We start from the raw sequence: 23,176 nt of genomic DNA on the forward strand, positions 1-23,176 counted from the left end.
CCCATGAGATCAGGTAGTTCTAGGACATTGTGTTTATCACAGATTAAAATGAAGGATAAGCTAGCGCGGCTTCTTGTTAAAATACCTGCAGCTGACCTCCGCTTGAGAGTAGCAGGTTTAAAATAAGGTATCAGATGGCTTATGATGAGTCACTGCAAGATCCAAGGAAGATCTGTTTGTTGGAGTATCAGGGTATTTAAAGAGAAGTTGGACTTTGACATTAGTAGGTAACTACTTGTCTCTGCCAATCTGAGCTCTACACACTACTTCTGAAACACATCAGCTGCACAGAAGAGAAAAATAAAAACATGTACACTAGCTCCACATATGCAGGTCACAAAGGGTCAACTTTGCCTTTAAATTACTGTGCTCTGCTTACAGAACACCTGGTACGCAATCTGATTTCCACACAGACACACCATCAGGATTGCTGTAAGATGTCTCTTTATCTTAAAAAAGGCCTGTATATTAATTCTTTTCCCTCACACTCATGCCTGGCACATGCTGTCAGGAATAGACACGGTTAAAGCAAGTAATTTTTGTTTTATCTTTGCCAACAAGTTTTTTAAAGTTCCTGAAAACCACAGGATCATTTTGCAAGAAGAGGCACAGGCAGAAAGCACATGTGCAGTTATGAGGACAGTGAGAACAGCTGCAGGTTGGATGGCAGGTGACAAACTTTACAACTGACTTTGCTGCAGCCAGAAAAGCAACTGCCTGTATCGTTCTGGCTGCAGCTTTGGTGGCTTATTCAGAGCAACAGTGTACGCCAGTGTCTGGGTGTCAAGCTGGGAAACAGTAATATGACAGTGGATGCACTAATTGTCTGACTTGTTGAAGTCCAAAACTCTTAGTCACAATCCTCACCCACCTAAACTCCACTCATGGCTCCAATTAGGCTCAGCAGACTTCAGAAGTATTACTGTGAAAATAATTTGGTTTTGAGTGTGAAATTGAGAAAAAATAGTGTTTTGGGTTGATGAGAAACTGAAATATTTCTCTTTTCTCACCCGAAAAAAAATTCTGCGTCAGGCCAAACAACATGCTTTGTTTTCTTTGCAGGGCTATTTCCCTCTTCCACTTCTTTATTTGTTTATTTGTAATTACATTTAGGTTAACTTGGTTTCAGTGTATCATTTACAAGTACAAACAATAATAACTTTGTTGTCACCAGTAGACTAGTCAGTCTGGCAAAATCACTCTGTAGCAAAAGGACCCAAGGAAATGCAGAGAAAAACAGGTCCTTGGGCAAAGACCCAACCTTTGGATAGGACTTCTGATCTCTCATAAGAAACCCTTGCTTTGAACCACATTTCCAAAGCAGAGGAAGGTAGGTCAGGATGACTCACGCCCTTCAGGGCATATCCTGCACAATTCCCGTGCACTTTCACGGGTGCAGTCACAGCAACAATCTGTTATCATTTATACAGCTGGAATTTAGCAATCTGGAATACCATCTAAAGCAACAAAACACAGCGTGTGAGCCCTATGGGTAAATACATTACAATTCATGTAAATGAAATTGGCCAGCGCTTTATCCCTATGGAGGGAATACACAGCTCTTTTCCTCTAATCCTTCTAGCTCTGGAGCCAACACTAAATTACATTTTTAAGGGAGTGAGTGAAGCGACTCTTAGGTAGGAGCAGCAGCCTGCCTCATCATGTCTCAAGCACGGCAACAGTCACAGCAGGACCCTGATTTGGAGATCCATAAACAGTATGCTAACGTAAATAGCGATATTTGGGGAGGACTCCTGCATGGTTTGGCCGTGAGGATTTTGTTTGGTTCTGGTTAGGGACTCTCAGTAGTGCCGGGGCTGAAGGGAAGGAAGGGCGGGGTTCCTGATTAAACTGCAGCAGGGGCTGCTCTGTTGTTCTTGATAAGAAGCATGACAGCTGTGCCCACAACATCTGGTTTTCATTGAACCCTAGTGAGAGTTCCTTGCTGAGTCTCTTCCACCCCATATGCGGTGGTTTAATTGATGGAGCCTGAGAAGGTTTTAGGTCCAGTGTGGAATGCCGCCTTTCACTGTGATATGTGACTCCAGATACAGTAAGGGCTGGGCTGCTTAGAGTCATCTTTTAAAAGCATTTCTTCTCAATATTGAATTTTGCATATATTGCCCTCTGTTGGCTCAAGCGCATGAAAAAGCTCCTTTTCTAGGTGAAAGCTAAAAAAATATCTCCTTCTGGCCGAGTGGCAGGGTTTGTGGGTTTTGGAAAATGCAGGCACAAGTTAGCTGTAGCCTTGTGCGTGTGTGCATAGTTCGTATCCCCCATAGCTCTGTGTTTAAGAATGCAGGCACAGCTACGTAACCAAGGAGGAAGGGGGTCTGGAGACTGGCTGTCTCAGCTGTTGTGGACTGCACATAAGAAGAGAGTTTTAAGGAGTGACCAGAGGGGATAGTGGTTTGGTGAGCCAGGATAAAGAGGATGTTGCACACTCAGGAAACAGCACAGAAAGCAATACAGAAAAAACAGTGGGAGAACTGGGCAAGTGGGAGATAAGTTAGTCTTAATCTCTTTCAGCTCTGGCATGCAACTGACAGAAATTCTTGAGTAAAAAGTCTCTTAAAGCTTTATTTTCAATTCCAAAGCAAAAGCAAGACAGCAAGCAACACCATCAAAGTTCCTTCTTCACATAGCGCTGCCAGAAAAACATGCCCTTCCACTTCCTCTCAGCTGGATCCTTCCTACCTAAGGCATATGACTGACCAGTCTGCTCAGACCAAAAAGCATCTTGCCCAGTTATCCTGTCTCTGACAGCAAATGGCAGCAGTGCCTAGGGAAACAGTCTAAACCCATCAGCTAAGAAATGTTTTTTGGCTGGTTTTTAGCACTTCTGTGCTGCTTCTGCACAGAGCCAGACCAGACTTTTTTGCTTAACTCTTAAAAAGCCCAGGCACGAAGGCCCCCATCCTGGGTACACCAGTGTACACGCCAGTGATGCGACGGGACACGAGTGGTGATGCCAGGAGGGGACAGCCTTTCTCTGGAGTGTGAACATCATGACAAAACAGAAGCTCCAACCTGAGGAAGCAGAGAGTGCAACACATAACAACTGATCTGTAGAAGAAGTGATTCATGCAGACCACGGGTTAGAGAAATCATTTAAACTTCTGCAGTATGCTTCCCTTCTTAGAGAGGGTGAAACATAAAGGTCCAGGCTTTCAGATCTGGAGATCTGTGGATCCCTCCCTGCTGTTGGCTAGGACGGCAAACATCAGATTAGCATTTCCCTGACCTAGTACAGCAGCACATTTCACAGCAGTGGTGGAGAACATCCTTTTTGTTAGGGCAGTTAAAATTAGACTGGAAAATGTGTTGCTCTGCGAGCCCTAGAGCAACAGGATGCTTAGTTTCTTTTAGATTTGTGTCTTAACTGCTTCTACCTGAAATAAGCCCCATAACTTCTCTGACTTGGCATCTGTCGTGAAAGATCCACCCCGGACAAGAAACTGCCTGTGCTGCAGCCAGGCCGGCGCTGCTCCGCGACAGCTTGGCCAGCCCCTTCATCTGTGCTGGCTGGCTAGCATGCATGGAGGGACTGACCCCTCACTGCTGCCAAAGAGCTGAACTCTGCTTAACTCTCCCTCAGCACAGTCCCTATCATGGGTCTCTCTCATTCAGCTGGCAGTCAGAGCACAAAAACCTCTAGAAACTTAATTAACTTCCAAACTCTGTGCACATCTTTCAATGGTCATTGAGCTTGGCCAACATGTCATGAAGTTATTAGAGAGAGAAAGAAGAGACCCGATGAACGCATGGGTAAGGCACAATAAACTAATTTCCTGAGGAAGCCAAAAGAAAACAAGCTGAAAGTAAAAAAGAAAAGTTGACTGTAGGGAACAAAACTGACAAGTGACCTTGAAAGGCCTCTCCCACCTTTAGCTCCTGAGAAGGAACTGTCTGGTAGAAGCCAGGGCAGTGTTGCACACTGGGGAAATTAGAGGGTGTCAGAAACTGTAAGCAGCATTTTCACTAGATGAGTAAAAGTATCACAAGTATACACCCCTGCGTTTCAGACACAGTGCATCTATGACACTGCTGGCTTGGATAGCCTTCATCCTTAAATCGTCTCCGAGTTGAGTGGAGTTTCACGATACCAGGAACTATGCAGTTAATTCCTGTGCATACCTTGGAACATTAAACTCAGTTTCTGGAAAACCAAGTGATAATTATCAAGGGACAAGAATACCAAATTAAGCCCAACTCCTGGACAGCATAAACACATGGGAACATGGATTGCAAAGACTATAAACACACCTCTTCTTGGGAAATACCGCTCTTACACAGAGGAGAGGCTCAAAATCTGCAAAAAACACCTTTGTCCAGAACTGAAAGTAGAAACCTAAATGATCAAGCCTGGAAACTATTTGCTTTGCATGAATACTTTCTATCTCTATTTCCTCTTTCTGTGTTTTCTGAGCTCTCAGACTTGAACCAGTCAAAAGCCAAATGTCTGTGTGTTGTCCTTTGGAACCAAAAAATAATCAAGACATGAAAAGATCGAGATGGTTAAATGTCTCCTCCAGAGGCTGGGGATTAGAAGTCTGGGCAAGTAGCAGAGAAGGAAAGAAAAAAAGAGTAAAATAAAAGAAGAAATTCTTAAGTGACTTGACAAGGGAAACTTAAATCTTATGTTTAAGGGGTTAGGTTGTACTAAAGCTTGAAAAATTAAATCCACAGCTGTCTCCAGAGGACTATATCTCACTAAGAAAGCTTCAAGTAAGTTTATCATGTATCCAACACCTAGACATTGGACCTCAGGGACCACTAGGATAATATTTCCTCTGGATTAGCAAGAAAGCTAGTATGTGACATTTGTATGAAACTAACTTAAAGTTTAAGGGGTTTTCTTATTATAAAATGATAAATGAAGAACGAGCATACTGGGAAGGAAAGTTCTTACAGTTTGTAAATCTAACACATCCCCACTATTTCTTTATAAATGCTCCGTTATCTCCTGAATTAGTTTTATTTGGTGACATCAGTAATTTGATGGTTTTACGTCTATCATCCTCCCAGTGAGGATCAACGTGTTCTTTATGAGCAATATTTTTAATCTCATAATCCCCTTTATGAGGAATGCTTTTAATTTCAGAGACCATGAAGACTGGCATTGAGACAATATAGCATGTATGAAAAAAATTCAGGAAACTATAGGAAACACAGGATGGATCTGGCACAATTGCAGTGCTTTCCTTCTTCTGGGATTCTTCACTACTAGCCAATAAAGCCCAGGATATGTTGGAATGCTATTAATTAACTCACCTCGCTGTGCCTTGCCACGACAACTAATATGCCCCTAGGTTCCAGGGAAATCTGAAGAATCATACAAGATGCAATACTTAGCCAGAGCTGGGTGAACTAAGGACAACTTTAGTATGTTAACGTTGAAATCTGAAATCCAACGGTGAATTGAGTTTTGTATGGAGGGCAAAAAATAAAACTCAGAAATCTATACAAAGGCCAATGTTGGAGTTTTGTAGGATATAACATTTTTTATTTATGTATTTCACACTTTCTGTGTCTGTCTAAAATGTACTGATGTGAGGAAGCGACCACAAATCCCCATAGCAAAATGCCTACAGTCTGTGGATGGGCTAGAGTAATCTAGCATTATCCCACTCTGCCCACAAAGCACACCAGTGACAACTGCGTTTTCCAGTTCTACGGAAAATCCTGAGTTACACACCTATGTGCTAGTCTGTGCCCATACAGATGAATATGTAGGAGGTGTAATGAAGAAAAAGCATACATAGCGAAATTAAATGGGGAAAGTGAAATGAGGGGAATTACCTAAACAGCTTACAGATGGTAACTAAATTAGTTGAAAGCCGAAGGATTGTTTTTTCAACACACAGCTCAACAGCATTGTAAAACGTCCATTACTGTAACCCAGAAGCTCATGAGAAATAGTAATTACCAGAGCTGAACTCCTGGGCTCTCATATTTTCTTACTCATGGGCTGGCCAACCCAGCCCCCAGTCCTTCCCTCCCCCAGTGCTTTCCAGACTCCTGGAAAGCAGAGCTGGGAGGGTGAAGAAATATGCGTCACCCCATGTTCCCTTCCACCTCTCAGGTCTCCTGTTGCCCCCCATACACCTTGTTTTGAACACTTTCACCTTCCTCTTCTGACACAGCCTCTTCGAGGCACCCCATACATTCTCCTGACATTCCTTCACTGTGTTCACAGCCATCAACTCCTCTGGCAGTTTCTGTGCTGAGCCGGCTAGGACAGCACCTGTAACGCACACTGCTCCAGAGCTCAGGCTGCCTGCAGGTCACACCCACTGTTGTCAGAGACATTTTGGAAAGCTCCTCATGAAGATACCTTGCCTGATATCATCCCACCCAGAACTGATGGCTCAGGTGGAGTACAAGGTGGGGTCTAGGCAGAGAGCAATTCCAGCCTTAAGGCTCTCCTAACTGTGAGGGAAATGCAGCCACAGCCCCGGTAACGAATCTTCACTCTCTGCATCCTGATCGTTATCAGCTCCCAGCTGACTGTCACATAAGTTACATTTTTTTCTTACAACTCTCAGTTCTATAAGCCAGCCATGTTGCCACATGTAGTTCTGGGAAACCAAGCAGGTTGAAGGGGAAGTGCATTAAAGCAAACAAGTACAGGATCTGCTTGGGTTCCTGATGAGTCTAAAACTGACTCATCACCCTCCCTGCCCAGTGGACTGTTTCCTCTATTATTATCAACCATGATGTAAATAAAACAAATTAGCGTAAGAACAGAACCCGTGAAAGAATTTACTGTACACTCATCATCCACATTTCTTTCTCAGATTTAAAACCAAGAGGGACTTCCATGATCACCTAGCTGGCCCCTCAATGTAACACACACCAAAGACGCCCATCCATTGATCCCTGCACCAAGACCAGCCTTATCACTACCAAGCAGAAGGATTACTTCATCCCCATAAACAACATGAGGTCATCCTTCTTACCTATTCAGCACCGTAAAGACTTCAGCTGAAGTACTGTACCCAGGTTTGGGCATGGCTCTTCAAGAAAAACATGGGCTGACTGAGTAGCTTTGATACAAAAAAAAGGAATGTTTTTTCTTGCATCAACAGAAATTCAGTCCTGGAATAGATTCCCCAGGAAGACTATAAAGCACATCACTGAAGACGTCATACATCCTAAGATAAGTTATTCCACTGACTAAGTGCTATCGCACTAAAATTTTATGCTTGATTTCAGGTACAAATTGATCTAGGTTAAATGAATAACTTGCTTTAAGCCAAATGTCACCTGAGCAAAACCACTTCAGCTGAGATACTTGTTCCCTACTATCCCTTTGCTTTTTCTGACAAAAACTGAAAAAAAGGCAATTCTTTTTGAGCAAAGCAGAAAGAATTTGATGATCATACACAGAATCCTTTTCTTTTGGAGGGGAGGGATGAGGAAGAGATAGAATTCCTGATTTATGATCAAATATAGACTTGTTCAAGTGTAAAGGAGACCCCTTCTTGAAAACACTTAAGCTGGTGCTTAACTTTATTACTGTGGCAAAATTAAGCATGTGCTTGAATGGTTGCAGAGTCAGAACCGTAAAATGTCATAGCCTTTATAGCTATGAGTCTGCTTTCTGCCTGCTGCATCTAATAAACATTAAGAGGTGAAATTCTGTCCCCATCAGGGTCAACGGTAAAACTCTCATTGACTTCAGCAGAACCAGGATTTTGCACAAGAAATCTCCATCATTGTCACTGGGGCCCACAAGACGATATTAGCAGAGAGAGGCCAGCTGCTCGTTCTTGTATGGACACTTTTACGTTTCCTCTTTCTGTGTTTTCCTTAGTCCAATTAAAATCAACCCAAACCGAAAGCACATCATTGGCTCTTTGGATAGGGATACTGCATTAAGGCTGTTTGTCAGAAAACAGGCAGAAATTTAATAAATACACAAATTCTAGTGGACCATATATATTGAACATACACACAGAGAACTTACTGATGAGCAGATGCGGCACTTAGAGAAATGGTTTAGTGGTGGACTTGGCAGTGTTAGGTTTGCAGTTGGACTTGAAGATCCTAAAGGTCTTTTCTAACCTAAATGATTCTATGATTCTATGAAAATATAGAACATGCTGTTCTGTGTTCCCTCTTAAAGGGCTGATCCCTTAATAAAAAAAAAGGTAATGTAGCACCATTATGGTACATTTTATATCTTCCAACACAGATCAGCCTTGCTTAGGACATGAGTAAACTGGTGTTTTTTCCATAAGTAGCAACCCTCAAGTCAGGCACTGAAAATCTGCATAGATGGTTGCTTTGCCACATCACCAGCTGCAGCTGAGCTTGGGTACTGTATTCCTGCCTTGCAGGCTTGCGCAGGTCTGCACACACAGAGTTTATGCACCCAGAGTTTGTAAAACTCCAGCTGCTGAGAAGCACTGAGGCACAAGATGGCAGAGGTCAGTTTACCACCAGCTGGATATACTCACTCAGCCAAGTGAACAAGAGTACAAGGCCATCAAACCAGTTCACTTTCATGGAAGTGAGCAATTCTGATCTAAATAAGCCAAGGGAGAAAACAATATACCCTTTGCTCTATAATGTCTACTTAAAAGAAAGCTCTACTTCGCTATAAAGAGGTCTGTTTCTTTTCACATCTTTAATTTTTTCTTTCTACGCCTGAAACAATGAAAACCTACAGTTAATTTTCTCACTGGTTCCAATGAGCTGCAAATTGATGCATTTACATAGGTCAGTGTTGAACTGGATATACTATAAAATACAAATCAAGCTCTCCATAGAGAGTCCTGTTTTCATTTTTGTGAAGTCTCATGTTCCAGAATAACAAGAGCACCCAGTATTTACCAGCACGATCATGTGTCATACAGAAAAAGCCCTTCGCTTGTGCAGATGTCCCTGTCACTGCTGATCAAAAAGGCATTCAAGAATCACCTTGATCTGCATCCCAAGATTAATTTCATCCAGAAGAGTTAAGCCAGACTTTCCCTTTGCATATCAGATTTTGCTTTGCCTCGTCTCACTTCTTCCTTCCAATATAAACTTATAAGCCCAGGGTTTATTACCTCCATACCTCAATCACTTACTATGTGACAGCACATCAGAACAACATCATCTCTGTCCCCCACTGAGCAGCACAGTCTAATCACTTGAAATGTTTCTCTGAAAGTCATCCTTTCAGATTGCTGTATTTCATTTTAGCTAATAAAAGGCCTTAAGGAGTTTTATACACAGTTCATTTTTACAAGCTCTAGGAAAATATCCCATATTCACTATTTTTCCCATGAAATACACCCATATTCTTTTTTCCTGACAGCAAGATGCAGTGTTCAATTGAGAGATTACGAAGCTCAGGGTTGCTTTGGTTTCTTAATTTGGCAAACCAGAAATTAATCTATTACATATTAACAATTCATTTGCTATAGAAAAACAATGTTGGTTATTTTGTTTGAATTTTTTTTCATAATGATGTAGAAAAATCTGTGTAGGATTTTAATGAAATTTTGAAGAAATCAGACCCCAAGGCATTTTCAACATGCAGTCTTCTGGTTGTACATCAAAGGCCCATATAAAGTTCACTGAGACAATGGAAACATCTTTTCTGACTTCAAAATCAGGCTTAGCATCAGTACTTTTCAGTTGCAATTAATCTGTTTTATACTAAGAGAACAATTAGGAAGAAATAAAACTAAGTTACCATGAGAAAGTATGGTGAGCATTGCTCCGATGTCACAGAGTGTACTCTATCTGGTTATGAACATCTGGCCACATCCTGAGGAAAAAAAAAATATTTTTTTGCATAAAAGTATGCTTCCTCAATGAGATTAAAAAGGGTTTTCACTTTTTAAATGCAAACAAAGAGTAAAAATGTTGTTGATTTCTTCATCTACACTTATTCTACAAAAAAGTTGATGTCCATTTCTTCCATGCGTATTTTACCACCTATTTAACCTGAGAATACTCCATGGTTGTGTCTTTCCTCTTGTTCTGTTTACCCACCTGCATCGCTCCTCTCTCACTGAACTTCTCTTCACGCAACTTCCTCCACCATTCTCTTCCCATTCTGCTTTTCTCTGCAACTCCCCTGCTCCTTTCCACCTTCTTTATATTCCCTCACTAAAAAAATCTTTTCTTCTACCTGACTCTAGAACAGTATTTCTTACAACTGCTCTAACAAAAAAAAAAACCAAACCCCAAACCACCCAAACAAATCAATAAAGGAGAAACCCAGAAATATTGCACATTTCAGCTTCTCTTCACAAATTGATCACTTTTCTGCCCCAAATACCACTCTTTCTTTCTCCTTGTGTATGCTTCTAACATGCAGGTGAGGGGAATCTCCAGGGTGCCGTGGTAATGCCATAAACCTCATCACACTATAACAAAACGGATATAAGAAATTGTGCAAAGCAACATTACCAGCTCAGGGAAAGGCTGCACAACCAGACCTCAGGCGGCATTTGTTTTACAATTTAATTTTAAAAGAATCTACAATGCAGTGCAAGGTTTTTAGTGTTTGCACCATGTGATTTTCTAAACCCAGCATCAACTGGTTGTCACTGATGGACAAAATTATCTGATCTTGGCACTGCTTGTGGCTCAATCGCTACAAAGCTGAGGTATTTTCATTTGGACTCTATAAGGCTGAAACCGGCTCTGCTGTCCTTTCAATTTTAGCCCAAACATTGTAGAATGCTTAACTGCAATAAATGTTCCCTTTCTCATATTTTTCAGGTCTCACATTCTTTTGTATCATTCTCCTCGTGTAATCTGTGACCTACTTTTCCATATGTGTCCACAACTATTCTCCATTTGTAGCCATATGTGATCAGATTAAAAAAAGAAATTCTCAGTGAAATAGATGGAGATTGTCAGGTACTTAGTACTCAGGAAATATCAGACTATTTATTTCTATGACTTCAGAGTTTAACATTTGGGTCATGCTTATCTGAAGAGCTGCTGAAATCACTGAAGAATTGCTCTGATCATGTAGTCATAGATATATTTTTCTTTGTGACAGTCATTAACAGAAAATATTACTGTGATAAAAAATAGAATAAGGACAGTAACAAAAGTGTTATGTTCTAGCAATGCTTTGTAAATTCGTTGCTCTACGGTAGCACTTTATATTTCACAGGGTACTTTCTCCATTTTCTGTTAAAACAAGGCAGGGCACAGTATGGATAGCACAAAATATTTTTTGCTGCTCTGTCACAGATTATGAAAATACATTAATTTTTAGTGTTCAAGAGGATCAGTAGACATTTAAGTATTTATATTAATATTTTGCCACAATAAAAACAGAAGCTTAGTTACCTGACTATTATTTATTTCTGTATTACCCCTATGACTCTGGGTAGACAGCCACTTCGGTTGTATGTAATGGGGCTGTAGCACAGTAAAGAGCACGGCAGAAAACAGTATATGCACGGATCTGCCCTGCTTCTTACATGTACAAACTGCTGTTAGTTGCTACTGAGTGGTATTGTCCTTTTATCCTGAAACCCAAACAACAATCCACGCTCCTCAAACGATTCTAGAAATAAATCATCTCTGCAAACCCCACACAACAGTTGTACTGAATTTTACAAAAACAAGCAGAAATTACAATCTTACTTTGAGGAAGTACAGAGTTCAAAACGCCAACAAGACACCACTGCCCCTAGTTCTATGTGTGAGCCGTTTGCTTTCTAACCAGATGAACAGCAGGACTCTTAGGCAGCTGGGGATGGGCCTGGTTTACCTCTATCACGGATATTCGAACAAACAGCTCAGAAGAATCTCCATTCGGGACTGGATGTTGCTCTTATATAAACTTTGGTGAAACTACAGCCCATTAAGATGGTTTCTGATACCTCTTGGATATGATGTCTTTTGGTTGTTCTTTAGAGTAGCTGGGAAAGAAGGTAAGGGGACAGAGAATTCAGGTGCCGGCTGTAGAATGTAACACATCCCAACATAACTTTGGGTTTCCAGCCACTTGCCTGAGGCTAGAGCTACAGTAGTATCACCCCTGTGTCTCCCACATGTAAGCAGGTGAGCAACAATGCTGCTGACCCAAGAGGAAGGTTGTGTATTTCAAAACACCTTGCTGACCAAGGCTGCCTTAAGGCTGGGCTCAGCTAAGAGATGTCGGTGTGGAAAAGTGACGGCTCAGATGGCCACAATGGGGCAGGACACCACAACAGCCCTTCTTCAATCCTCCCCTAAACACCGCAACCAGGAACGTAAAGTCCTTGCAGGTTCCTGAAGTTCCAGGTTCCTGAACTAGCAGGAATGAACCAGGTGGGTCTCTCTGTAAGGCCAGGACGGTTTCTTGACTCCCTCTGGGCTCAGGGACCTGTGGCCGTGCCCTCCCGAGGTCCCTGCTTTCCTCAGCACCGTTTCCTTAGCTGGGGGACCAGCCTCGCCCGGCCTGCCCTGCGCGGGGCCTGCAGGCCTCCGCGTTCCGCCGGCCCTCCCGTGAAGGAGCGGGCAAACCCTGAGGCAGCAGCGGCGTCTGGTAACGGCCCCGGCGGGGGTCACCTACACCCCTGGTCTGCGACGGCCCTGCGAGCTTACCTAGAGCAGCGGGCAGAGGCCATTACCGTTGCACCCCGAGGGGGAACTGGAGACCCCGGTACCTCCACGCGTGCCGGCAGGGTTCGTGGCCCGGCCTCCGCCTAAGGAGGGGGGGGGACCGCCTGATGCCTCGGACCGGGCCTTGAGGGGCAGCACCTCCCCCACGCCTGCAGGGGGCGCCAAACCCGCCTCACCCCGCCCCGCCGGCACGCGGCGCAGGCGGGATGCGGCGGGGGGGGTGGGGGCGGACAGTGCACATGCGCACTCCGTGGCGGCGGCGCGTGCGTGTTGAGCGCCCGCGGGGCGGGGCTCGCGCTCACCTTGGTAACGGCAGCGCTGCGGGGCTGCGCCTTGCCTAGGCCTCCCCCCCCCCGCCCGCCGCCATGCAGGGCGAGGACGCCCGGTACCTCAAGAGGTAACCGGGGGGGCTGGCCAGGGCGCGGGGGGGAGGCGGCGGCGGCGGCGGCGGCTGCTGCTGCGGGGCCGAGGCGCGGCAGGTTGTGGTGGTGAGGGGTGGAAGGGGGCTGAGTCGTTTGAGCCTGCGGTGTGGGGTGTGAGGGGGGGAAAGAAGGGGTCGTGGGGAGGTGGTGGGGTGCGGGGCTGAGGTGTTGCAGGTTGTGGTGGGGGCTGGCTTGCGGGTGGGTCGGAGATTGTGGGCGGGGAGATGAGAGCGGAGGGTGTTTTGAGAGGGGAGATGATGAGGCGGGTGGAGGGGTTGGGGTTGAGGTGTGGCTGGTTTGGGAAATGGCCGGAGGTGGTGGCGGTGGGGGGAAGGTGGCTGGGAGGCTTTGGGGTGAGCGGTTTGGGTATGGGAAGAAGGTTCGTTTGGGGCAGGCTGAGGGGTGGCTGCCTGGTCTGCTGGGCAGGAGACTCGGATGGGGGCCTGGGTTAGGAGTGAGTGAAGATCGTAAGGTGGGTTTAGGGTAGGCTGAGAGATGGGATGGGTGGCATGCTGGTTGTAACTGGTCGGGGGCAGGTGGTTAGTATAGAGAGATGTGCTGGTCTGGGGATGGCTGTGGTGGGGCGAATGGAGTGGTTCGGGAGTTGGGATGGTAAACTGAGGGTGAGACCAATGAGTGTTGCGAGGGGTGAGTTGTGGTATGAGTCCACGTAAAAACAGATGGGGAGGAAAGATGGGTTTGGAAGGTGAGGGATAAAAGAGCGAGATGAGGATTGCAGGAGGGGTGTGAGCAGGTTGTGTTGGGCTGTGGAAGGGTAGATTGTGGTAAGAAGGGATAGCAGTTGGAGAGATGATACTGAGAGGTAACCATGGTGTATAAAGTGGGTGATCTGGGTTTCATGTTAAGGATGTGATGAATGAATAGTGCCTTTATCTGTCTATTTGGTAGTGAGATCTGTCAGCTGAAAGAATAGGGTCCAAGTAGGCAACTATTGGTTCTCCATCAGTTGTTTCGGAGCAAAAGTGCTAGCAATCCCAAAAGATGTCTAGGCCTCTGTTAAGATTTGATATGTGAACAGTGTCACTTTCCCCCACCATGCAGGTGATTTTATACATCACATCTTGAATCCTGTGGAATTCCTGGTCTGACTTTTTTTTTCTTTTCTACTTTCTATGTTATTAGCATTTGCAGAACTTGTTGTTTAGACTGTCTGGTTTATGCTTTCTCCCCCCCCCGCCGTATGCCACATATCAATACCAATAATCAGAAACAGTTGAAAAAACCTCTTGATAATCTTTGAACATTAGTTCTGTCATATAAATGTGATAACAGGTAAAAATCATACGGCTGCCTGTAAATAAATAAATAGCTGTAACTTTAGAGCAGTGCCTATTTTAATCTTTGCATGTTCTGTTTGTGCCATCTTATGTGATCTTGGAGGAATCTTCTTTGCAACAAGCGTATCTTTCTCTGGTTTAGGGAGCACAAACTAAAAAACATCTGCTGTGCTGTTTAACGTGACTAGCCTTGTGTGCAAGTCTGGTACTACTCTGATCCCTGTTTCCCTTCGTCATCCTCCATGAGCAGTCCCCCTCCCACCAAGCCTGACTTGCTAGGATTTGTTGTTGGATTTTCAGCTTTATCCACGTGTGCAATTTGTGCCACTTGTAATTAGGATAGTTTGGTTTTGCTTTTTCCCCCTGAAGGAATTAGTTAATAAAGGGTATTCAGACATCAGCTTTGGTTATGTGAGCTCAGCTGGCACAGCTTTTGTCTGTAGGAAAGGCCTTCCTCTTTTGAAGCTTTAATAGAGCAGGATTCTTGTTGACAAAGCAGGCAGTGAAGTGAAAGGACGGGCTGATGTGTGTGAGAACTCCCCAGTGCCTTACTGCTTATACCATGCTTATAAGAATGTCTGTATCTTTAAATGTTTTATGAAGTGACTAGATGCTTACAAACTCAAGTTGGATAGAAAATTAGTAAAGTAGATGTTTGTTGATTTGGGGGGAAGGAGGGGGAATTTTTTTTTGCTAAGTAAAGATTTTTTTAAATTTTTTTTTGGTGATGCTGGCAGTCTGAACGCAGTGGTTTACAAATGGAAAACGACTTTAGTGGCTGGGTATTGCATTTTAGTGTAGGTCTTCAGGCAGTTCACAAAGCAAGAGGGAACTTCAATGTGAGTTGATATGTGATTCTTAACTAAGAAATAGCTCAAGTAGTGAGGATGGTTATCAGTGTGAGAGGCCAGAAAAATCTCTGCAGCTGTAAATTCTTCAGTTTACCCATCTGCCCCTCTTAAGGCAAAAATTATATACGGGAAATGCTAAAACTGTTTAAGCAGTCTTAGGCTGAGGATTTGCTGGTCGTTAAGCTCATCAGTAGTCTACTGCTGCCAAAAGGAGGAGGTCTCACTCCTTCCTCTTTATCACTGCTCATAGATAGGAAGTGTTATTCACTTCCTATAGAGCCCTTCAATTCTGTAACACATTGAAAAACTCCTTCTGCCCAAAACATGATGAGTTTTCTGCTGTTTTGCTGGAAGTGGCCATGAAAGGATCTGATGAGCCCTCACGCTGAACCAAGGTGGCTGCTGGGAGCAGGGAAAACATGGGGTGATCTAATCATTTCGGCAAGGATGAGCTATTAGTTCAGCTTAGTTCCTGTAAAACTCTACTCAGTTCCTTCAGGCCTGTCTTCCACCAGTCTTTTTCTTTATGTCTGTAAATATTGCCAAGCTGTCACTTAACAGAGGTTTGACTGTCAGGAGAGTTTGTGGTTCAGATCTCATGATCGGCCCAAGTATGGAGGAAATATATTTGGGAGTGAGGAGTGAGAGCCGGTTTCTTTTGAAGTAGGTTTGCCCTTAACTTTCTGCCCTGCAAGGCTGGACCTTGTGAGAACAGAGAACTGACTGTAATGAAGCATCTGCTTCAAAGTACTGTTAAAGGAAAAAAACCCAAGTCTCTTCAAAAAATCTTAAGTGGTAAATGTAGTTCTGCTACAATCTCATCAAGGAAGATGTTACTCTTTAGCAGTGTAGTGTATTTGTTTGTCCTGTAGCTTTATGTCTTTGTAAGGCTGGTAGTTGAACTAGACTCTTTATTTGCCACAGCAGACCTCTCTGTGGTTTGTAGATTTTTTTTTTTGGGTAGCTTTATCCGAAAGGTATTTTTTTCAGTTGTATTCTGCAGAAGGGAAAGCAGCCACCATAGTAGCTGGGTAGATGGAGGCAGACATTTCATAGAATCATAGAATCATAGAAAGTTTTGGGTCGGAAGGGACCCCTAGAGGTCATCTAGTCCAACCGCCCTGCAGCGAGCAGGGACACCGCTAACTAGATCAGGTTGCTCAGAGCCCTGTCCAACCTGGTCTTGAATGTTTCCAGGGATGGGGCCTCCACTACCTCTCTGGGCAACCCGTTCCAGTGTTTCACCGCCCTCATTGTAAAGAATTTCTTCCTCATATCTAGCCTAAACCTACCCTGTTAAGCCTCGTCCTGTCACTGTTGTCTCTACTAAACAGATTGTCCCCATCTTTCCTATAGGCTCCCTTTAAGTACTGAAAGGCTGCAATCAGGTCTTCCCACAGCCTTCTCTTCTCCAGGCTGAACAAGCCCAACTGTCTCAGCCTGTCCTCATAGGAGAGGTGCTCCAGCCCTCGGATCATTTTTGTAGCCCTCCTTTGGACCCGCTCCAACAGTTCCATGTCCTTCTTGTGCTGAGGGCTCCAGAGCTGAACGCAGTACTCCAGGTGAGGTCTCACCAGAGCAGAGTAGAGGGGCAGAATCACCTCTCTCGACCTGCTGGCCACGCTTTTCTTGATGCAGCCCAGGACACGGTTGGCCCTCAGGGCTGCCAGCGCGCATTGCCGGATCATGTCCAACCTTTCATCTATCAGTACCCCCAAGTCCCTCTCAGCAGGGCTGCTCTCGATCCTTTCATCCTCCAGCCTGTATTGATAGCGGGGATTACCCCGACCCAGGTGTAGGACCTTGCATTTGGCCTTGTTGAACCTCATGAGGTTCACACAGGCCCACCTCTTCAGCTTGTCCAGGTCCCTCTGGATGGCATCCCGTCCTTCTGGTGTCTCAACCGTACCACTCAGCTTGGTGTCATCTGCAAACTTGTTGAGGGTACACTCGATGTCCATGTCATTGATAAATATATTGAACAGCACCGGTCCCGGTACGGACCCCTGAGGGACTCCACTTGTCACTGGTATCCGGACGTTGAGCTGTTGACCACTACCCTTTGGCTGCGACCATCCAACCGATTCCTTATCCACCAGACGGTCCACCCTTCAAATCCATGGTGGCTGTCTCGAATCACCTCCTTGGCCTCCATGTGCCTTAGCATATCTTCTAGGAGGATCTGTTCCATGATCTTCCCAGGTACAGAGGTGAGGCTGACAGGTCAGTAGTTCCCAGGGTCTTCCTTTCTACCCTTTTTGAAAAGGGGCACAATGTTTCCCTTTTTCCAGTCACTGGGGACTTCCCCTGACTGCCATGACTTTTCAAATGTCATGGAGAGTGGCTTGGCAACTACATCAGCCAGTTCCCTCAGGACTCTGGGATGCATCTCATCAGGTCCCATGGACTTCTGTACGTTTAGGTTCCTCAGGAGGTCCTGAACCTGGTCTTCACTTACAGCTGGAGGGATTTTACCCTCCTGGTCTCCTTCATGCCATCTATCGACTCGGGAGGGGTGAGGAGAGAGATTGCCAGTGAAGACTGAGGCAAAAAAGTTGTGGAGTACCTCAGCTTTCTCCTCATCTGCTGTTACCAGTTTGCCGGTCTCGCTCATAAGCGTTTCAAGCGTTTTTCTGAAAAGAGTGATTACATCGATGGCTGCATCCAGATGTGCTGGCATTTCCAGCTCTGTGAGGCTGAAGTAGTTTTCCCTGGTCTAATTGACCCAATGCCATAGCTAGCCGTTCCCTCGTTTATGCTGATGCAACTGCTGGTGAAGCTGCCTGTAAGTCTGTTTATTGACATGATCTGTCTAAAAAATACTGACACCCGAACAAAACCCCCAAACAAACCCCCCACACATACACCAAGAACCAAACTCACATTAGGGAGTTGTTTTTAATCTGCAATGTTTTAGCAGCCTGTTTGTGGCATGACTGTACATACTCTATTGGCAGCACCAGGGGGAAAAGTGGCAAGTGTCAGCTTTACCACCAAAGACAGGTAAATGTGTAACTGTATTCTCTGGATGTGGTTCTGCCATCACTTGAGAACAGACATGAGATGTAGCTTCATGGCCTTTTATCCATGGCCTGTCCTCATGGCCCTTGTATCGCTGCGTGGACATGGAGTTGCTGGCCCAAAGGTGGAGAAAGCAGGACAGGCCCTTTTGACAGCGACATATCCAGAATGCTTTCCTTGAGATTGCTTTTCCAAAATATCTGTTGCTGTAGTAAAGCAGGTAGACATGCTTGATTTGTACGTGTTGATGGCAGTTGTTGATCTGGTAATCGCTGGAGCCTGGCAACAGACACGTGAGGTGAGGAACAGTAGCAAAGAGGTTTGTGTTTCAGGAGAGAGTAGTTAATTTGAAATTAAAATTATTTGTAGTTCATTCTTGGTAGATTTTTAACTGTTAAGTTTTAGCTAAGCATACCAAGAGAAGATTTGCATTTGTAAATGACCGCACTAGATCAATGCCATTAACAGCAGGTTTCACGACACCAACAATGTAACAGTAGCTGGGAAATTTACTTTCTTTGTGAAATGCATTGTTTTCCAGAAGAGAGCTGGCAGACCTACAAATCAAAGATTTATCTTGTTTCTTCCTTACTTGACTTCTGTGACTAAGGCTTGACCAATGTCTTGGTGTTTTTGTACATACTAGAGGTAGTACTCAAGAATATGCCAATATCATTAAGCTTTGGTACAGCTGTGTAAAATGAAATATGGTGTGGAAGGAGAGCAGTGCTTGGATTTAAGGTCTAAACAGAAGAGGAGACAGATCATTGTTACTGGTGTATGTTCTGGTATGTTTTCTGAGCTTTTGATTTAATTGGTATTTCTTTTTTATTTTTTCTTCATGGCAGGAAGATAAAAGGAGGCAACATAGATGTGCATCCATCTGAGAAAGCCCTCATTGTCCACTATGAAGTGGAAGCAACGATTCTGGGAGAGATGGGAGACCTCATGCTGGGGGAGCGTAAGGAATGTCAGAAAATGTAAGGTCATAGCAAGTTCTGATAGTTTTTTCTGTTTTTCATGGAGTCATAAATTTAATAACTCAAAGCTTCAACAGCCTGTAAGAAATAGTATGTTCTAATCTTTATAAAACTTAGTGCTAGATTAGCAGAGTGTTTAGAAGCCAGGAAATAACATGTGCGTAGGAAAGTTAACATCTAAAACACATGTTGTATACTGCTTTTTATCTATGTACTTTTGGGTGTTTTGTAAAGAAAAGTGATTATTCTCATTTTATGTGATGGGAACTTGAGGTAGAGAAGTGAAGTGATTGGTTCCTACTCAAATGGTGGTTAATGTTGGAGCAAGTGATACTACTGAACCTTCTGACAGCCTTGTGCTCTAGCTGTTGGCTCTACTGTGGTTCTGATCTGTGACCGCTTCTAGTGATTTCACTACAGTATCTGCATTTTAGTTTTGCCTGGTATTTTTCTTTTAAGAGCATTAGAACATTTCCCATTGGAAAAGGCCCACAGAACTATCATAACTTTAGTTTTCAAGCTAGAACTTTGGACCCTTCCTAGCTTTGTTTTATCTCTATACTGAATTCTTTTTGAAAATTTGAGCTGAAGTGACTACCTGTGTGAGTGCATGTAAGAAGAATAATTGGGAAAGAAAGAGAGACCTTAAATTGTCTCAAATTTTTGGAGAGATCAGAAATGTTCATCTGTTTTCAGATGAATCAGCATAACTTGCATCTGCAGTGTAGTGGAGTTCCTTTTTGATCCATCCTGGTATTAATACCCACAGAGATTTCCTATGCTCATTGCTAGTGGACCTGTCTACAGGTCTGCCAGACCTATGGGAGATTCCTGATACTGTGTCTGCAGGCGCTGCAAAAGAACCTTCCTGTGTAGTCAACACCCATAGCTGTTTCTTATTTTGGATTTTTTTGTGTGTGCAATACTCCTTTGCAGTCCTGTACTTTTTTTTTTTGTGTGTGTGTGTGATGTATTGCAAATAAATTACTGGCTGCTGTCTCTAAGGTGGTTAGAAGGGTTCTGTTCATACAGCTGCATTTAGTGTTGCTGCTTGCCAGCTGATGGACAGTTACGTACTGTCAAATCTATTTGACAGTTACTTGCCATTTGGAGTTGCAGAGAGCCACTGCTTTGACATTACCTTTGTGGCCATGGTATGGGCATTGAGGGTATCGGGATCATTTCTGCTTCAAGAAATTTGTGACTGTGTAAACATAAATCAAAGGACTGAAGGTACAAAAATTTAGAAACTGAAAAGAGACCTATCTGTGTTGCAGCATTCGGCTAAAGAGTCTTAATGCAAATACAGACATTGCTTCCCTGGCTCGAAAGGTGGTTGAAGAATGCAAGCTCATTCACCCCTCCAAACTTGCAGAAGTAGAACAGCTGTTGTACTACCTGCAGAATCGCAGAGATGCCTCAGCGGCAAAAGGTAAATAATACAGGAACAAAGTAGCTTGGGACTGGGGTGCTTCAGCAGTGAAAACTGCTATGTGAAGTTTTTCTAGCTGAGGTCTGAACTTGCTTAATGTACAAGTTCTTCAGAGACACTGAACATGGAGAAGATGTATAGTTAAATCATGCTTGGAAAAAATTACAATCTTGGAGCGAGGTGGGGAGGAATTATCATCTTAACCAAAGTTTATTTTTTTGGTTAGTTAAACTTAGTATAGATGCTTCTTACTGGCTGCCTTGTGCTTTAGCAGAACTTGAGAGGTAGAAATTCCACTATTTAGTGCAGCCTCTTCATATTGCCTCTGCACTTGCAGTGACATCAAAAGACTGTATGAGGATCTTCCTAGAAAGACCTTTGTCATCATTAGATAACGTTCCTAGGCTGAGTTTGTGCGGTCTGTAAAGCTGGGGTGAGGAGTTGCAGAGCCTGACCAGCTTTGGTACAGTGTAGCAGACAGCTTGGGGTAATTCTCTCATCTTGTCTTCTTAAGTTCCTGGTGAACAAGTTACTGAGAACAGTAATTCTTTGCTCTCATGCCAAGGCATTTTGGCGGTCCTATTTATGTTTTAAGTTAATCTTAAACTTTCTGTTCAGGGGACAATTTCATATTTAACATCTGATCCTGCATTACCTTGTGCTTAGGAAGGTTTCTTGCAATCAGGAATTGGTAAGCTTTGTTCTCAAGTTGGATTCTTATCTTAATGGGATGAGTTTAAAACAAAGATTAATGTTATTTATATGCTTTTTTATTTATATCCTTTTTTATTATGTTTATATGTGTCTTGGTGTATCACAGGGCAGCTTTGCCACAGTGTACAAGCAGAATCAAAGCTACTAAGGTGTCTCGCTGAGGAAGCGAGTTTTGTCAGTCTGGGCTTGCAGGAAGGTTTGTTACCCTCTGTCTCCCCAGCTGACTGGGCTGTAACTGATCGTTTAGACTGAGGACTCAAAAGGCATCTGAGGATTCATTTTGCTCCCTGTGGGCTATTCAGCTTCAGAAACCTGACATACTTTAGCTGTGTTAGTCTGACAGGTCAGCTGGACACAAAAGGCTTTGACCTTGATTTAACTGGAATGTTTACTATGAGAATACTGGATATGTTTTTTGTCTGCGACTATGCATAACTTAATTGCAACTGTGTATTTTTCTTTGTAGAAAAGAAAGAGAAATCCAATAAGCCAAAAGATCCGCCCCCATTTGAAGGAATGGAGGTAAATATTGGTGTTACAAGAGAAATGCAAAACCCATTTACTTAAGTAAACTGTTATATAAGGAGGGAGAGAGGAAATGCTGAATTCTGGGGTTTTTTTGCTACTTGTTTTTTTTTTCAAACAAAGAACTTGGTTTGGAAATATTGCACAATGGAAGAAAAATCATCTCCATAAAGGGTAAAATATTTGACTTGCATACTTCCTCCTCCAGCTGTAGCACCCAGCAGGACAGCAAGTGAGGTCTGGAACATCGGACAAGACACAGGGAGTCATGTCTGAGCATCCTTTGTTTTTTGTAATTAAATCTTCTCAGATTTCCTGGTGTTCATTGGCAGTGATTCTGAATGTTGATTTTTTTTTTTCTTCCCCCTTGTGTTTTATTTTTCCTAAGATCTTAACTCAAAGCTGTGCACTCTTTTGTCTTGTGATTAAATAATGTCGTGATTGATTGTCTTGATTTGACATTTCTCTCTCTGTTTCTGTGAAACCTCTGCTTATGACTGCTTTCAGATTGATGAGGTTGCCAATATCAATGACATGGATGAATACATTGAGTTACTGTATGAGGACATTCCTGACAAAGTGCGCGGCTCTGCCCTCATCCTGCAGCTGGCTAGGAATCCTGATAATTTGGAAGAACTGCTTATCAATGGTAACTGTAAAACCCAGTGGTAACTTCTCTTAATGTTGTGCTGTTTATTTGTGGTGCTTTCTTCTCAAGGGAAAAGTAGTTTGCCTTTAACTTGGGATTTTCTGTAGTTTGCAAGGCGTTGCTTCTCAGTACAATAAGCTGGCTGTCAAAGCCTGGCTGAATCTCTCTACAAATGGATGTGTCTTAGGCTGTTCTTAGGTGGGCCTAACACAGAAATCTTCCTGGCCACAATAGGCTTCAGCTGTTTTTTCTCATCCTAGTTATTTTGATGCTAAATTAGCTTCAATTGGCATTGCTGATGGAGACAAGAGAATGTAGAGTTGTATCCTGAAGATCAGGAAACTTGCTTTGAGAGTAGGATTTGCAGGCTGACGTAAGTATAGGTATCCAGTTTCTAAGGGAATTAATAAATTGAATGTGGATACATCACTGAAGTAATTCACTAGTACGCCATCCTCTTTTTGCTTATGGATCCATTTTAAAATCTTACCAGAATGCATGATAGGACGTTCACATTGCAGTCATTTTGTCTCTGCGTACACATGTGCTGTGCCATGTGCATTTTGAGAGCTACATCAGTGTGGAATGCTGTATGTTTATAAGTGTTTGGGTACATGTATATGTGTTCTCATTTCCCATTGTCCCCTTTCTTCCGGGGCAGAAAAGGACCTTATAGTCTGTAAAGGTGTCAGACAAACAAAAGATAAGGGC

General features: G+C 43.6%; 2 protein-coding genes across 5 annotated transcripts in view; one reads left to right on the forward strand and one right to left on the reverse strand.

The window, feature by feature from the left end:
• The window catches only part of NTMT2 (N-terminal Xaa-Pro-Lys N-methyltransferase 2), a 38,335-nt gene extending 25,525 nt beyond the window's left edge, over positions 1–12,810 (reverse strand). Inside the window, exons 1-2 of one of the 3 annotated variants that reach the window (XM_075422465.1) lie at positions 12,556–12,810; positions 9,692–9,766 (exon numbers count right to left, since the gene is read on the reverse strand). In XM_075422465.1, the coding sequence (XP_075278580.1) occupies positions 9,692–9,713 (22 nt within the window). In that variant the 5' untranslated portion in view covers positions 9,714–9,766; positions 12,556–12,810. Of the gene's footprint in view, positions 1–9,691; positions 9,769–12,555 lie in introns of those variants that run through there. The other 2 variants (XM_075422466.1, XM_075422467.1) reach the window with 2 other exon arrangements.
• A 31-nt stretch (positions 12,811–12,841) lies between these two features.
• KIFAP3 (kinesin associated protein 3) overlaps positions 12,842–23,176 on the forward strand; it is a 76,503-nt gene continuing 66,168 nt past the window's right edge. Inside the window, exons 1-5 of one of the 2 annotated variants that reach the window (XM_075422470.1) lie at positions 12,842–12,970; positions 19,014–19,145; positions 20,423–20,577; positions 21,758–21,813; positions 22,324–22,465. In XM_075422470.1, the coding sequence (XP_075278585.1) occupies positions 12,939–12,970; positions 19,014–19,145; positions 20,423–20,577; positions 21,758–21,813; positions 22,324–22,465 (517 nt within the window). In that variant the 5' untranslated portion in view covers positions 12,842–12,938. The remainder of the gene's footprint in view (positions 12,971–19,013; positions 19,146–20,422; positions 20,578–21,757; positions 21,814–22,323; positions 22,466–23,176) is intronic. The other variant, XM_075422469.1, reaches the window with a different exon arrangement.

This window comes from Opisthocomus hoazin, chromosome 6 (genome assembly GCF_030867145.1).
Source record: "Opisthocomus hoazin isolate bOpiHoa1 chromosome 6, bOpiHoa1.hap1, whole genome shotgun sequence".
Taxonomy (NCBI): Eukaryota; Metazoa; Chordata; class Aves; order Opisthocomiformes; family Opisthocomidae; genus Opisthocomus; species Opisthocomus hoazin.